The sequence below is a fragment of the Chlorocebus sabaeus genome, chromosome 17, assembly GCF_047675955.1.
Source record: "Chlorocebus sabaeus isolate Y175 chromosome 17, mChlSab1.0.hap1, whole genome shotgun sequence".
Classification (NCBI taxonomy): Eukaryota; Metazoa; Chordata; class Mammalia; order Primates; family Cercopithecidae; genus Chlorocebus; species Chlorocebus sabaeus.
The window spans coordinates 59,085,098-59,102,946 of NC_132920.1; the positions used below are offsets into that span (position 1 = coordinate 59,085,098).

Sequence of the window (17,849 nt, forward strand, 5' to 3'; positions counted from 1 at the left end):
GGGCAAATCTAAGAGTTATTGGCCTTAAAGATGAGGTAGAGAAAGAGATGGGGGGTAGAAACTTTATTCAAAGGGTTAACAGAGAACTTCCCAAACCTAGAGAAGATATTAATATCCAAATACTTAAAGGCTATAGAACACTCAGCAGATTTAACCCAAAGAGGACAACCTGAAGACATTTAATAATGAAACTCTACAAGGTCAAGGATAAAGAAAGGATCCTAAAAGCAGCAAGAGACAAAAATAAATAAATAACATACAATGGAGCTCCAATATGTCTGGTAGCAGACTTTCAGTAGAACGCTTACAGGTCAGTAGAGAGTAGCATGACATTTTTCAAGTGCTGAAGCTTAAAAAAAAAAAAAAAGAAAAAAAACTTTACCCTAGTATAGTATATCCAGCAAAAAATATCCTTCAAACATGAAGGAGAAAGACGTTCCCAGAAAAACAACAGCTGAGTGATTTCATCAATACCAGACCCATCGTACAAGAAATGCTAAAGGGAATACTTCAAACAGAAAGAAAAGAACATTAATGAGCAAAAAATAATCACCCGAAGGTACAAAACTTACTGGTAATAATAAGCACACAGAAAAACGCAGAATATTATACACTGTTACTGTGGTGTGTAAACTACTCTTATCCTAAATAGAAAGACTAAATAATGAACCAATCAAAAATAATAACTATAACAACTTTAAAAGACATAATCAGTACAATAAGATATAAATTGAAATAATAAAACGTTAAAAAGCAGGGTGACAAAGTTAAGGCAAATTTTTATTAGTTTTCTTTTTGCTTGTTTGTTTGTTTATGCAAATAGCATTAAGTTGTTATCAGTTTAAAATAATGGGTTATAAGATAGTATCTGTAAGCCTCATAAATACATACAATGAATACATAAAAAATAAAAAGCAAGAAACTAAGTTATATATACCAGAGAAAATCATCTTCACTAGAGGACAATAGGAATGAAAGAAAGAAGGAAAGGAAGACCAAAATACAACCAGAAAACAAATAACAAAATGGCAGGAGTAGGTCCTTACTTATAAATAATAACATCTAATGTAAATGAACTGAACTCTCCAATCAAAAGACATAGACTGGCTGACTGGATGAACAAACAAGACACGTTGATCTATCGTCTACAATAAACACACTTCACCTATAAAGACACACATAGACTAAAAATAAAGGGATGGAAAAAGGTACTTCATGCCAATAGAAACCAAAAAAAGAACAGGAGTAGCTATAATTATATTAGACACAATGGATTTCAAGACAAAAACTATGAGAAGAGAAAGGGTCACTATACAATGATAATGGGGTTAATGCAGCGGAGGAGATAACAATTTTAAATGCACCTAACACCCGAGCATCCAGATATATAAAGGAAATATTATTAGAGCTAAAGAGAATGATAGACCCCAATACAATAATAGCTGTAGACTTCATCATTCCATTTTCAGCATTGGACAGATTTTCCAGATAGAAAATGAACAAAGAAACATTAGACTTAATCTGCACTACATACCAAACAAATCAAATAGATATTTACAGAACATTTTATCCAAGAGCTGCAGAATACAAATTCTTTTCTTAGCATGTGGATTATTCTCAAAGACAGACCATAGATTAGGTCACAAAAAAGTCTTCAAACATTCCAAAAATGGAATAATATCAAGTATCTTCTCTGACGATAATATAATAAAGCTAGAAATCAATAATGAGGAATTTTGGAAACTATACAAATACATGGAAATTAAACAATATGCTCCTGAATGACCAGTGAGTCAATGAAGAAATTAAGAAGAAAATTGAAAAACTTCTTGAAGCAAGTAACAATGGAAACACAGCATACCAAAATCTATGGGATATGGCAAAAACAGTAGTAAGAGGGAGGTTTATTGCTGTAAATACCTACATCAAAAAAGAGAAAAACTTCAAATACGCAGTCTAACAATTCATCTTAAAGAACTAGAAAAGCAAGGGCAAACCAAACCCAAAATTAGTAGAAGAAAAGAAATAATGAAGATCAGAGCAGAAATCAATGAAATTGAAATTCAAAAACACAAAGATCAGGGCCGGGCGCAGTGGCTCATGCCTGTAATCCCAGCACTTTGGGAGGCCAAGGCAGGTGTATCACGAAGTCAGGAGATTGAGACCATCCTGGCTAACAGGTGAAACCCCGTCTCTACTAAAAATACAAAAAATTAGCCGGGCAAGGTGTTGGGCACCTGTAGTCCCAGCTACTCCAGCTACTCCGGAGGCTGAGGCAGGAGAATCCTGTGAACCCAGGAGGCGGAGCTTGCAGTGAGCTAAGACTACACTACTGCACTACAGCCCAGGGCGACAGAGCGAGACTGTCACAAAACAAACAAACAAACAAACAAATCCACAAAGATCAATGAAACAAAAAGTTGTTTTTTTCTTTTTTTTTTGAAACGATAAACAAAATTGACAAATTTTTAGCCAGTGTAACCAAGAAAGTAAGAAAGGATACCCAAATAAAATACAGTCAGAAAAGAGAAAGGAGACATTACAACTGACACTCAGAAATTCAAAGGATCATTAGTGGCTACTATAAGCAACTATATGTCAATAAATTGGAAATTACACATGAAATGGACAAACTCCTAGATACAAACAACCTACTGAGATTAAAGCAGGAAGAAATCCAAAACCAGAAAAGACCAATAACAAGTAATAAGATCCAAGCTGTCATAAAAGTCTTCCAGTAAAGAAAAGCCTGGGACCTAATGGCTTCGCTGCTGTATTTGACCAAAAATTTAAAGAACTAATACCAATCCTACTCAAACTATTCTGAAAAATAGAGGAAGAAGGACTACTTCCAAACTCTTTCTATGAGGCCAGTATTACCCTAACACCAAACCAGACAAAAACATACCACAAAACAAAACTACAGGCCAATATCTCTGGTGAATATTGATGCAAAAATCTTCAACAAAATACTAGCAAACCAAATTCAACAATACATTAGAAAGATCATTTATCACAACCAAGTGGGATTCATTGCTGAGATGAAAGAATGGCTAAATGTATGCAAATCAATCAATATGATACATCATATCAACAGAATGAAAGCTAACCATATGATCATTTCAATTGATCCTAACACAGCATTTGATAAAATTAAATATCTGTTCATGATAAAACTCTCAAACATGTAGATATAGAAGGAACATACCTCAACATAATAAAGGCCATCTATGACAAACCCACAGCTAATATAATACTGAATAGGGAAAAAAAAATAAAAGCCTTTCCTGTAAGATCTGAAACATGACACTACGTCCCCATCACCACTGTTATTCAACATAGTACTGGAAGTCCTAGCTAGAGCATTCAGACAAGAGAAAGTTATAAAGGGCATCCAAATTGGAAAGGGAGAAGTAAAATTATCCTTGTTTGCTGATGATATAATCTTATATTTAGAAAAACCTAGACTCCACCAACAAACTATTAAACTGATAAACAAATTTGGTAAAGTTGCAGGATAAAAGTCAACATACAAAAATCAGTAACATTTCTATATGCCAATGGTGAACAATCTGGAAAAGAAATTTAAAAAGTAATCCCATTTACAATAGTCACAAATAAAATTAAATATCTAAGAATTAACCAAAGAATTGAAAGATCTCTACAACGAAAACTATAAAACACTAATGAAAGAAATTGAAGAGGACACCAAAAAATAAAAAAATTCATGTTCATGGGTTTGAAGAATCAATATTGTTTAAATGTCCATACTACCAAAGCAATTTACAGATTCAATGCATTTCCTATCAAAATACCAATGACATTCTTCAGAAACATACAAAAACCAATCCTATAATTTATATGGAATCACAAAAGACCCAGAATAGCCAAAGCTATCCTAAGCATAACGAATAAAAGTAGAGGAATTACATTACCTGACATCAAATTATAGTACAGAGCTATATTAACCAAAACAACATGGTACTGGCATACAAACAGATACATAGACTAATGGAACAAAACAGAGAACCCAGAAATGAATGTACACACCTACAGTGAACTCATTTTTGACAAAACTTCTAAGAACATACACTAGGGAAAAGACAGTTTCTTCAAGAAATAGTGCTGGGAACATTGGATGTTCCTATGCAGAATAATGAAACTAGGCCCCTATCTCTTGGCATATACAAAAATCAAATCAAAATTGACTAAAGACTTAAATCTAAGACCTCAAACTATGAAACTACTACAGAAAAACATTGGGGAAAATCTCCAGGACATTGACCTTGGAAAAGATTCCTTGAGCAATACCTTACAAACACAGGTAACCCAAGTAAACATGGACAAATCATGCTGAAAAGCTTCTGCACAGCAAAGTATACAATCAACAAAGTTATGAGATAATCCATGAAATGGGAGAAAATATTTGCAAACTACCCATCTGATAAGAGATTAGGAACCAGAAAATATAAAAAGTAGGAAAAAAAATCCAATAATCTTATCAAAAGATGGGCAAAATATTTGAATACACATTACTCAAAAGAAGACATACAAATGGCAAATAGGCATATGAAAAGATGTTTGTAATTGATAATCAGAAATGTGCAAATCAAAACTAAAATAAAATATCATCTTACTCCAGTTAAAATGGCTTTTATCCAAAAGGCAAACAATAACAAATGCTGGTGGGGAGGATGTGAAGAAAAGGGAACCCTTGTACACTGTTGGTGGGAATATAAATTAGTACAACCACTATGAAGGACAGTTTGAAGATTCCTCAAAAAACCTGAAAATGGGTTGGGCGCAGTGACTCACGCCTATAATCCCAGCACTTCGGGAGGCCAAGGAGGGTGGATCTCCTGAGGTCAGGAGTTCAAGACCAGCCTTGCCAACATGACGAGACTCTGTCTCTACTAAAAATACAAAAATTAGTCGGGCATGGTGGCAGGTACCTGTAATCCCAGCTACTTGGGAGGCTGAGGCAGGAGAATTGCTTGAACCCAGTAGGCAGAGGTTGCAGTGAGCCGAGATCATGCCATTGCACTGCAGCCTGGGCAACAAGAGCGAAACTATTTCAATTAAAAAAAAAAAAAAAAAAACTAAAAATGGAGCTACCATCTGATCCAGCAATCCCACTGCTGGGTATGTACCCAAAAGAAGACAGGAAATCAGCATATCAAAGGGATATCTGCACTTCTATGTTCCTTGCAGCACTTACAATGGCTAAGATTTGGAAGTCACCTAAGTAACCATCAACAGATGAATGGATAAAGAAAATGTGGCACATATACACAATGGAGTACCATTCAGCCATAAAAATCAATTAGATCCAGTCATTTGCAACAACATGGATCAAACTGGACATCATTATGTTAAGTGAAATAAGCCAGAAACAGAAAGACAAACATCACATATTCTCATGTATTTGTGGGAACTAATAATCAAAACAATTGAACTCATGGCATAGAGGGTAGAAGGATGGTTACCAGAGGCTGGGAAGGGTAGCCATCAAACAATGAAAAGACATGGGGGAACTTTAAATGCATATTATTAAGAGCAAGACACCAATCTGAAAAGGTCACATAATGTATGATTCCAACTATATGATATCCTGAAAAAGGAAAAACTCTGGAGAGAGTAAAAAGATCAATGGTTGTGAGTGGTTAAAGAGAAGAAAGGATCAAAAGGTGGAGCTCACAGGATTTTTAGAGGAGCGAAACTATTCTCTATGATACTACAATGTTATTTTTGTCAAATATATGTATTTGTCAAGTGCACAATACCAAGAATTCACTCTAACATAAACTATGAACCTTGGGTAATAGTGATGTGTCAACTGTAACAAACGTACTACTCTGGTGGAGATGTTGAACATGGGAAAGCCTGCACAGGGTTGGGAAGTGGCAGGGGGTGTGTGGGAATACACTGCACTTTCCATTCAATTTTGCTATAAACCTAAAACTGTTTTTATAAATAAAGTAATTTAAACAAAAAAAGTAAATAGCTTTTTTTTTCAATTCATGAATGATTTATATAAAAAAATTACAAACAGACAAGACAGAAAAACGTCATTTTTTTAGAAGACCCACACTAATTAGAAAACAGGAGACATAACCAAGCTCAAATATGAAGGGTGGTATGAACCTATAAGGAAGGCAAATATCAAGAGTGAACTGAACTCAAAATGTTGAACATAGTGATATATCCCTACAATAAAATACTATTAGCATTAAAAAGGAATGAAGTACTACCAATACAAGCCAAAGCATAGATGACCCACAAAAATGTCATGGTAATTGAAAGAACAAAAGACCGTATATTACATGTTTCCATTTATATGAAATGTCCAGAATACACAAATCTGCAGAGACAGAAAACAGAGTAATGGTTGCCAAGGGTTTAATGTACGGGATAGTAGCTTGGTGAGAAATGGGGAGTGACCACTATACTACACGGGCATGGTGTTTCTTTTTAGGATAATGAAAATGTTCTAAAAGTGGACTCTAATGAGGTTTCATAACTCTGTAAATACACAAAAACTGTTGAATTTTATACATTAAATGGGTGAATTTTATGGTATTCAATTATATACCAATATAGATGCTAGAAAACAGTGAACTGATGTTTACATTTGCAGGTACATGAATGCACATACTACTCAGATTAAGACTAAAAAGGAATCTTAAAGCTGTGTTCAAATCAGGAAATGAATAAAAGAACTAATTCTTTATTCGACACTTACTCTTTGCCAGGAACTGTGCTGGGTGCTTTGTCTTACTCAAGTCCCTTTCATACCATTCTAGATAGGTAACATTTACTCTATTTTTGAAATAGAAACTGTCAAAATATTTGCCAGAGAACATACAACTAGTTAGAGAAAGTCACTGCAAGCTGGAAATCCAACTCCATTCTATTCTCTAAGCTCTCCTGTCTCCCAAAAAGAATAGTCCCATTTCTTGAGGCATATGAATTTATGCTAGCAGAGGACAAAAATCAATTAAAATGAATGCTTAGGTTGTAGGCAAAGAAAAAAAATCTGTATTCTCTCACATAGCCTAGATTATAAACTCTGTAAGAGGAGATGCCATGATGGCTTTATTCTCCTCTATATGTCCAGCTTCTAATAAATATCAATAAAATCTGTTCAATTAAATAAGTGAGAAAATACAAAACCACTGAAGCATAATTAACAAGAAGGGACCAAGGACTTTAAAATGGGTTCCCATATTTTACAGTCAGGTTACTACTGTCTTAGGAAGTGTTGTTTCAAAGAATACTCTGAAGAATCATGGATATTTGAAAATCCTTCATAGAACTTGAAGCAAATAAATGACTAATTTTTCCTTTGGAAAACACCCACAGACCAAGAAAATTTGGACTGAATTTCTGAGCAACTCTGGGATTCAAAGAACTGACCATTAGAAAACAAGATAACATCCCTACGTCCAATGCTTGACCAAATGGCCTCTTCAGCTCTGATGGCTTATACAAATCTTCTCCTTAGGTATCCTAATCAGCTAAATCCTAACTGTAAGAATATGGTGGTGCTAACAGACCACCCCAAGAGCAAGTCCCCTTGAGTTTTTTCCTAGATAGTGAATTATTGACACTTCGCAGTTCTCCACTTACTCTAATGCTCTCATGCCCATACCACACAACTGATAAAGAAGCCAGAGTTAAGAAGACAGTTTCCCAGCCCACTGAAACCTTAATCTTTGGGAGACAGAGCCAAGAACCTCTGCTTCTAATCTGCCAAATGAACCAATCTGAAGGGCTTATCGAAGAAGTTCAACCTTGTAATATCCTATGATTTCACTTCTGACACCTAAGAGTCCACAATAAAGTCAAAAGAAATTCAGTATCATTTTTAAATTACATGTAAAAAAACTTTTAGCTCATGAATTTTATCCCAATGCCACATATTAAAAAATTTTAATATTGGTACATTTTTTCTTATGTTTCCTCACAAGATACAAAAATCTTTTAGTTTTGTCCTTTGTTTTTTGTAAATACCTTGAAACCGGGACTACCCATTAATCCATCCTTTCCATGTCTTCCTGGTTCTCCCTAAAAAATAAATACATGTACTTTAATATACTTTTGCACTAATTTTTCTCTTTAAAGACAGATACTATAAGATAGTTTTTATTTAAAGCAAAATACTAAGAGCTTTTTTCTATCAAACTCACAGCAGGTCCAGGGAGGCCAGGGAAGCCAGCGTTCCCCTTTTCACCTTTTGCACCCTGTATCGAAAACAAACACTTAAGACACAATCTTTACAATAATGTTTTCAAGTTCTGACCAAAACTTAAACAGAAAAGCTACTAAGTTAACAACATTATGTAGTAAAAATTCATGGAACTACAACTCATGTTGACTCTGCAAAGTACTATTTTACCAAACCAGTGGATACAATATCGAGACATTCAAAATGTTGATAGATGCACGATTATCATTACAAGCATTTAAACATAGAAATAACACCTTGGCAAAATTAAAAAGCAATGGGTATTTTAAATATTCTTCCCTCAGTGTGAGGAACTAGAAAGGCCCATAATATCAAATTTCAGTGGACATGTTTTTTTTGTTTGTTTTTGTTTTTTTGAGACAGGGTCTCGTTCTGTCACTCAGGCTGGAGTGCAGTGGTGCAATCTCGGCTCACTGCAACCTCCACCTCCTGGGTCCATGCCATTCTCCTGCCTCAGCCTCCCAAGTAGCTGGGACTGCAGGCACCCGCCACCACGCCTGGCTAATTTTTTTGTATTTTTAGTAGAGACAGGGTTTCACCGTGTTAGTCATGATGGTCTCGATCTCCCAACCTCATGATCTGCCCGCCTTGGCCTCCCAAAGTGCTGGGATTACATGCGTGAGCCACCGCGCCCAGCCTGTAAATCTTTTAAAAGCTCAGAATGATCAACAATACAACATAGTCTTATAGGATACCATACATAGCAGTCTGCAGTCACCAGTTCTTTTTTTTTTTTTCCCCCATTGTTCTGAATTAATCCCCTAAGAAGGGTGAACAAAGCTAACTGCTCTAACATTGGGCTAGAACTACAATTCAAGTTTTCTGTTTCCATTACATTAAAAGTTCAATATGAATACTTTGCTGTATGATCTACACTTCCCTTTTTGCCATAAAATCCAGGTGATCCTTTGTCTCCTTTGGCACCCATTTCACCCTAAAAGACAAAATATAAATAGCAAATATTAAAGAAATATCAATATTGTTCTCATAAAGAAAAAATACATATTATAAGCAACATAGTTTAATATGCCAAAAGCAAAACAAAATAGAAAAAAAAATAATTTAAAGTTTGCTTTAAAAAGCCCTCATTTCCAGGCTTTATAAAGAAACTTCTAAAAAATAACATTTAGTGTTATAACAGGGCTTATAGTTTAAGGCTTATATTTAAGAAAACGTGCATACAGTATAAGATCAATTTTTAAATACTATAAAATCATACATTTATAACGAGACTTTAAAGGGAATTTTGTAAAGTTTTGTATAAACTAATATAAATCTTAGCCCATTGTTTACTTTATCTTTAATTATACATGAGCATTTATTTATAACACATTTGTAATATAAAGGTACTTTACATTTGAATTTTTTAAATAGCATTGCTATATTTAAAAGAAACAGATTTCTTCAACCTTTAATCCTGGCATGCCATGAAGCCCAGGAAAACCAGGAAGTCCACGATCACCCTGAAAATAAAACTGAAATTAATTAAAGAAAAACATTCCAGCCTAAACAATATCATCATATATTCTTCAACCTCACCCTTGTCAAAATTCACTTCAAATATATCTGCAAACAGTTAAATTCACATCAGCATTAAATCCTACCTCTATGAAAAATTATCCTCACTTTTCAGGGTCTCATTTATAATCAGAGAAGAAAAGTATTTTGGAGTTAAGAAAATCTCACTAGCAATCCTGACTCCACCCTTAGTTAGCCACCATCTATTCTGAAAAAGTCTTAGGCTTTTACAGGGGAAAGACACATGAATTAATTGAAATGATCTAGACCCAACACACTCAGGAAACAGTTAACCTCTAAGGTCCTATTCAGCTCAGTAATGAAAGACCCTAAACATAAAGTCTCAACACAGACTAGGACTCTGTGGAATTTTTTAAATTGCTTATCTTACTAATTACTCACAGAAGGTATCTGTTCATATGTGTCTATAAACATGAAGGCCCTAAGTTTTCTCCAAAAGAGAAAAGATGAAAAAAAGTCATAACAACTTGATATTTAGTAGATATAGGTTTAGTATGTAGTTCAGCGGGATATGTCGGATGGTATTGCTTTAGTTTCAAAATCTTTATTGTGAAGACACAGTAAATAAAGAACCAATGACTTTCATGGCAAAATTTGGGTCAGATTCACTTTCATCTAGACAAATTAAGATATTACACACAAGCAATTAATTATACTCCTAGCTTGTCTGGCAGACATATTAAAGATTATATCATCTGTGACTGATGTAATTTTTATAAAAGTCATTCATTCACATGATTTAAAGAGTGATATATTTATTCAAGGCTTATAGAACCCTCCAAAGGCAACATTTTTTATTCCAAAGTTCCTCATCTCTTTGAGTTCAAATCACCAAACCATATGGTTATAGCTACATTTTCCGTTTTCTGCATTATCTACTGACTTCCCACCATAAACACAGAGGATTAATCTCTCATAGCATCCAACACCTCCTCCCCATCTCCACTTCTAGCAGACACAAATCCCCTTAACCCTCAATTACAGCTTTGGTTAAATCAGTAGTCAGGGTTTATTTTGTTAAGATTTACAGATAAGCTATAAATATATTCTCATTCCTTGCCTTTTCTTGCCCAAGTGTTTATATTTCTTGGAGTCAAATATTGCCATTTTAACCATTTAGTTTCCTATAAACTTATTGTTATATTGAACTCCAAAATCTTTCCAACTTTCCAACAATCACTTCTGATTATATTCATTTGCATTGAAAATTTCATTTTCTTTAATAAATATATCCTAGACCTGTCCCATTTCAATATGAATTTGATGTTCTTTATCTCTGAGTTCATTATCTTGTTTAGGGGAATATACTATCCAATGGCTTCCTGAGAAGGAATACATGGGAGATTACTTCCTGATACTTTAAATCTCTGAAAATGTCCTTATTCTATTCATTTATATAATTGATGATAATTTCAAATTTTTAAATCAGACTTTTGAAGGCTCTGCTTCATTCAGTTCTTGAGTTCAATGTCACTAATGAGATGTGTGAAGCCTTTCTGATTCCTGATCATTTGTATGTAGCCTTTTGTTTCTTGTGTGGTTTTGGGGGCCAGGAGTGGGAGGGTAGGGGTGGTAGGACTGGCGCAGTTTTTTCCCTGAAGAAGCTTGCAGATCTTCCTCTTGTTTCCAGTGTCTTGAAGTATTATACTATTATACACTGGTGTGGTCTATAACCATCCATTATGCTAGGCACTCCATAGGTCTTTTCATCTATAGAGAACTAATGCCCATACACATGGACATCCCGGACTACACTTCCAAGCTCCATCCCCATACATACATCACATAAACAGGCTCCTCTCAGCCACCTGTAAGCATAGGGGTAGACATAGAATTGTGCTGGAAGGTCTTTAGGAAGACAAAGGCAGGAAAGGGGACAGCAAATCCTGGAAATGGCATTGGGCTAGATTGTTCAGGGACTGCCAGAATCTAAGATCCAGAATATGTTTTTTGTTTGTTTGTTTTTGGTTAAAGCTCAATGGTGTGATGGAATGTGTTCTTCAGGTTCTGAAAACTCCTCACTCAACACTGAGGAACACAGCTGAAGCAGGGTCTAGCAGGGGTTCTGCCTCCCTGAGAGCATCAGTGACAGGGTTTTTTCAAGTCTTCCTCTCACTGTCTTGCGTCAGTTTCTTCCAAGACTTTTTGTTTGTTGATCTTTAATGTTCCTGTGATATTTGGTGATTCTTTATTGTCAGCTCATATGGAAGTTGATAGGAGAATCTCTCAGTGGGTAGAGTTCAATTACTCTGAACTTCACTATAATGTGGCCTGGTTGTGCCATTTCATTGGATGCTGTTCTAGATGTCAGGAGATTTCCCATAGAAGGATCTTCTATGTCTCTAGTTTATAGGACTGGCTGACAGCATTCCAGAGGCCAGATAGAGGAAGAGGAGAAGGAGGTTGCCACATGAGTAACTATCGCCAACTCCCATTGTTTTAGTTTTGTTTTGTATTGTTTTTCGAGATGGAGTTTTGCTCCTTTGCCCGGGCTGGAGTGAAGTGGCGTGATCTTGGCTCACTGCAACCTCTGCCCACCAGGTTCAAGTGATTCTCCTGCCTCAGCCTCCTGAGTAGCTGGGATTACAGGTACCCACCACAATGCCTGGCTAATTTTTGTATTTCTAGTAGAGACAGGGTTTCACCATGTTGGCAAGGCTGGTCTCAAACTGCTGACCTCAGGTGATCTACCTGCCTCGGCCTCCCGAAGTGCTAGGATTACAGGCGTGAGCCACCATGCTCAGCCTACTCCCATTGTTTTAATTTTAGTATAACTCTCCCTCTTCTCCCCAGGCTAGAGACCTTCAGCTTTCTCTTCTCCAGAAAACAAACTTGTGTTTCTGCTACAGTGGAAGAGAGATTCACTTAGCTACACAGAGTTGAGGAAGGGATAGTGGGATTTAACTGTTCTTAAATGGACATTCAGTCATGTTTGCATTTTTAACTCTGCTTTCACCTCCATTTTAGAAACACTGATATTATCATTTCCTGAACCTGTGGAGTATCTGTGCATATGTGTACATATGAGTGTGTGTGTATACCGGCAAAAAGGGGAGCCTCTGTTATGTAAATCAGACCACTTCTAATTTTAGGATTCAGCTTCCCAGTATCCTAGAATGCAGATAATATAGTGACTGGTGATATAACCTTGGCTTTATAAATGAGAGCAACACTCAGAGAGACTAGAACAACAAGAGTGAAAAACACAAGTCCCTGAATGAGTTTGTAGACAAGCAATTACACGAGAAAAATAAACTTCTTTCTCATTTAAACTACTGCATTTGGTCTATTTGTTATAGATCTTTGCCATCCACCTAACAAACACAAAGAATAATTATGTTTCCAGTCTAAAAGGAACCATATTTTTTAGCTTATACTAAATGCCTTTCTCAAGAATAACAGCTTCCTCTGTCTTGTGTGTGTGTATGTGAGAGAGAGAGAGACAGAAAGACTGAGAGAGAGGTAGGGAGAGAAAAGACTCAATAAAAGCCTATAACACCCTAGAACTAACTATTCCCCAAATTCAACAATTTATGCAAACAGGATAAAAGAAAAAATAAATAAATTTTAGGTGAAGTCCAAACAACACAAGAAAACTGGATGTTCTTTCCCCTACCATGTGAACTCCTAATACAAGAACCTAACCCAAAATACCTTTTGAATATATATATATTCAAAGTGTGTGTGTGTGTCATTCAAAGGGTGTGTGTGTGTGTATATATACAAAATATATGTATAATTTTAAATTATATATTTATAATCTAAAATTTGAAATTAAAATTTCAAATTTTATATGTGTATATTATATATATATATTTTCCCTTCTGCTTGGAGCAGAAGGAGCAGGCAGAGTTCTGAGAGATAGAAAGAGGACTGAAGTTAAGAGAATAATCTGAGTTGACTCTTTAGAAAACTCTAAATTGAGATAACCAGTTAAAGGCCGAGCTAGACTAAGATATACTATCAATAAGATGGAATTTAGCTGGGTAATGAATGCTTAATAAAACTACAGGAGAAACAGGTAAGCTGGGATTCCCTATTAAAGCTGAACAAAGTCCAAGCTATGACTTCCATTCTCTGGCTACAGGTTATAAAAGACATAATATCCAAACTTTCCTTTACTGGAGATGGCAAATAGATCTCAGATGAAGTAGGAAGACTAGGAACATCCACTCACGTTGGGACAGAAAAAATACAAGGTCTGGACAAAGCTACTCTTACGTGCAGAAGGAAGGTTTTTAAGTATAGTAAAAAGGTATAGTATCCATGTTAACATAAATTAGTGTGAGAGAGAAAGAAAGGAGAGAGAGAGCAAGCAGCAGCAAGTTGTCAGCAAAACTGTTGGGGAATATTGAAACAATATGTACAAAATATGGAACACAAAAAAGTATGACTCAAACACATTATACTCAATCAAGTTATTTATAAGGTTTAATAGCAATAGATAGCAAAGAAGAGATAAAGTTGGGCCAAAGCCTATCCAGGATGGGCATATAACATAAAAGATAAATGTCTGCCGTGTTGGCCTCTGAGCCATTGGGTCATCTGTTACTATAATGCAGCTTAGCCTAAGTTAATTAGTACAGTTGGAATATTAAAAATAGAGGACTGCCAAAACAACAATATTAAAACGTATATATGTCATTGGCTTTGGGGACAGGTAGTGACGAATGAAAAACAGTTATTGAAGGTTGAAAAAATGGTGTCTTATGTAAAATAGTGGTGAAATAATTGATAAAAAGCCTGGCTTGTAATAACTTGCAAAGGCAAATAATGTATCAAATGAACTTATAGCTAGAGGTAAAGAACTGAGAAAACAGAATGTAAATATATATTATGAATTGACTGTTATTGGCAGTATTTGACAAGGTACTATTTTAAAAAATATATGAGCTCAGAAAATAATTGGCCAGGTTGCAAGTAGTAATTAAAAGAAATAGACCAAGTGTAAAAACACTGGGATTGGGAGACATAACTGTTTTTCTCATCTCTAATGTAATAGGGAATACTTTTATAAAATAAAAGTCTGGTTAAAACTCAGCCTCCGGGAGGGATGAAATCAAAGATATGGCTATAAATGCCGCCCTTAGAATCTCTGAGTCCATTAAGGGGAGGTTCAATAAATTCTGTCAAGCCGGACAGTGTGGTTCATGAAAAGTAAACAAAGGGTGTAGCGGATGTCTGATTAATTTAGGTCACCTATTATTAAGTGTAGAGAAGGAGATGTGATTGAAACAAGATTGTGGATGCTGCTATTGGCTGGAATCAAAAGTCAAAAACATAAAATTGCAAATACACACACTCATATACATATACTATATGCTGTTGAGAGAGTTATTATATATACCAAAGGAACCACCAACCTGAACTAAAAGAGACTCTGCCTGTTTGAGATTTAAAACGAAAACAAAGTTACCCTTATTTGCACTATTTTTAATAGTTTTTCCGGACTACCAACCAATTTAGAAAAATATAGAAATAAGGCTAAAAATAAAAGGAAGAAAAATTATTTTTAAGATTACACCTCTAATGTGTCAGTAGATCTCATAACCTAAATGAGTAAGAGAAATGAATTCACTTGGTGCTTTAAAAATATAAAAACTAAATAGCTTTTTATATATAAAATATAACCAATATAAAATATATTTTTAAAGGGATCCATTTATAATAAAAATGAAAAAGAGATAAAAAAAATTTAGGTTAAAATAAATTTGGGTAATGCTCAGGACTAATACCAAAAAATTCAAGATTGAAGTAGAAAGAAAAAAGCCATAATCTTGAATAGCAATTGGAGAGATGTCAGTGCCTCTAAAACTAATCCATATGTGCAAAGGAATCCTAATTGAAATGTGAATAGCAATTTCTAAAAAACTGAAGGAAAGATGCTGAGCTTTATCTGGAAAAATAAGTATTCAAAAATAGCCAGGAAAATTTTGATTATAAAGAAAAATGAGGAAGGATTAGCCCTGCCAATATTAAGTCAGATCATGAAGTGACAATAATTAAAACAATTCTGCAGTGGAGAAGATGTAGACAGGTCAATGGAATAGAAAGAAAAGCCAAAACACCAGGCCCAAATGAAAATGGAAATTTAATGGAAATAAATGTAGAAAAAAGTGGTATTCCATGAATACTATGGCAACTAGCTATTTATTTAGGAAAATGATTTTATAAAATAAGAGTGCTGATATGGTTTTGGCTGTGTCCCCACCCAAATCTCATCTTGAATTGTACCTCCCACAATTCCCACTTGTCATGGGAGGAACCCAGTGGGAGGTAATTGAATCTTGGGGGCACATCTTTCCCGTGCTGCTCTCATAATAGTGGATGTCTCACAAGATCTGATGGTTTTAAAAATGGGAGTTTCCCTCCACAAGCTGTCTCTTTGCCTGCTGCCATCCATGTAAGACTTGACTTGCTCCTCCTTGCCCCCGACCATGATTGTGAGGCCTCCCCAGCCACATTAAACTGTAAGTCCATTAAATCTCTTTCTTTTGTAAATTGCCCAGTCTCAGTTATGTCTTCATCAGCAGTGTGAAAATGAACTAATCCATTAATTGGTACCAGTAGAGTGGGGTACTGCAAAAGATACCCAAAAATGTGGAAACAACTTTGGAACTGGGTAACCGGCAGAGGTTGGAACAGTTTGGAAGACTCAGAAGAACACAGGAAAATGTGAGAAAGTTTTGAACTACCTAGAAACTTGTTGAATGGCTTTGACCAAAATGCTGACAATGATGTAAGACAATGAAACCCAGGCTCAGGTGATCTCAGATGGAGATGAGAAACTTGTTGGGAACTGTAGTAAAAGCAACTCTTGTTATGTTTTAGCAAAGAGGCTGGTAGCATTTCTCCCCTGCCCTAAAAATTCGTGGAATTTTGAATTTGAGAGAGATTATTTAGGGTATCTGGCAGAAGAAATTTCTAAGGAGCTAGGCATTCAAGAGGTAACTTGGGTGCTGTTAAAGGTATTCAGTTTTATAAATGAAGTAGAGCATAAAAGTTTGGAAAATTTGCAGCCCAATAATGTGATAGAAAGAAAATCCCATTTTCTGAGGAGAAATTTAAGCTGGCTGCAGGAATTTGCATAAGTAACAAGCAGCTGAATGTTAATCTCCAAGAAAATGGCAAAAATGTCTTCAGGTCATGTCAGAGGTCTTCATGGCAGCCCCTCCCATCACAGGCCTGGAGGCCTATGAGGAAAAAATGGTTTCATGGGCCAGGGTCAGGGCCCCCTTGCTCTGTGCAGCCTAGGGACTTGGTGCCCTGCGTTCCCGCCACTCCAGTCATGGCTAAAAGGGACCAAGGTACAGCATGAGCCATTGCTTCAGAGGGTGCAGGCTCCAAGCCTTGGCAGCTTCCACGTGGTGTTGACACTGCAGATGCACAGAAGTCAAGAATCAAGGTTTGGGAACCTCCACCTAGACTTCAGAGGATGTATGGAAATGCCTGAATGCCCATGCAGAAGTTTGCCGCAGGGGCAGGGTCCTGATGGAAAACCTCTGCTTGGGCAGTGAGGAAGGGAAATGTGGGGTTGGAGCCCCCATACAGAGTCCCTACTGGGGCACTGCCTAGTGGAGCTGTGAGAAGAAGGTCTCCATCCTCCAAATCCAAGAATGGTATATCTACTGATAGCTTGCACCACACACCTGGAAAAGCCACAGACACTCAACACCAGCCTGTGAAAGCAATTGGGAGGGAGGCTGTACCTTGCAAAGCTACAGAGGCAGAGCTGCCCAAGACCATGGGAACCTACTTCTTGCATCAGCATGACCTGGATGTAAGACATGGAGTCAAAGGAGAGCATTTTGGAGCTTTAAGATATGACTGCACCACTGGATTTCAGACTTGCATAGGGCCTTTAGCCCCTTCGTTTTGGTCAATTTCTCCCATTTGGAATGGGAGTATTTATCCAATGCCTGTACCCCTATTTTATCTAGAAAGTAACTAACTTGCTTTTTCTTTTACTGGCTCATAGGTGGAAAGGACTTGCCTTGTCTCAAATGAGACTTTGGACTATGGACTTTTGAGTTAATGCTGAAATGAGTTAAGACTTTGGGGT

General features: G+C 36.1%; 1 protein-coding gene across 2 annotated transcripts in view; it reads right to left on the reverse strand.

Annotated features, from left to right (window-relative positions):
- The window catches only part of COL21A1 (collagen type XXI alpha 1 chain), a 197,604-nt gene that overhangs the window by 58,271 nt on the left and 121,484 nt on the right, over positions 1-17,849 (reverse strand). For both annotated transcript variants that reach the window (XM_073006080.1, XM_073006079.1), the window contains 4 exons: positions 9,658-9,711; positions 9,127-9,182; positions 8,190-8,241; positions 8,014-8,067 (listed from right to left, as the gene is read on the reverse strand). In XM_073006080.1, the coding sequence (XP_072862181.1) occupies positions 8,014-8,067; positions 8,190-8,241; positions 9,127-9,182; positions 9,658-9,711 (216 nt within the window). The remainder of the gene's footprint in view (positions 1-8,013; positions 8,068-8,189; positions 8,242-9,126; positions 9,183-9,657; positions 9,712-17,849) is intronic.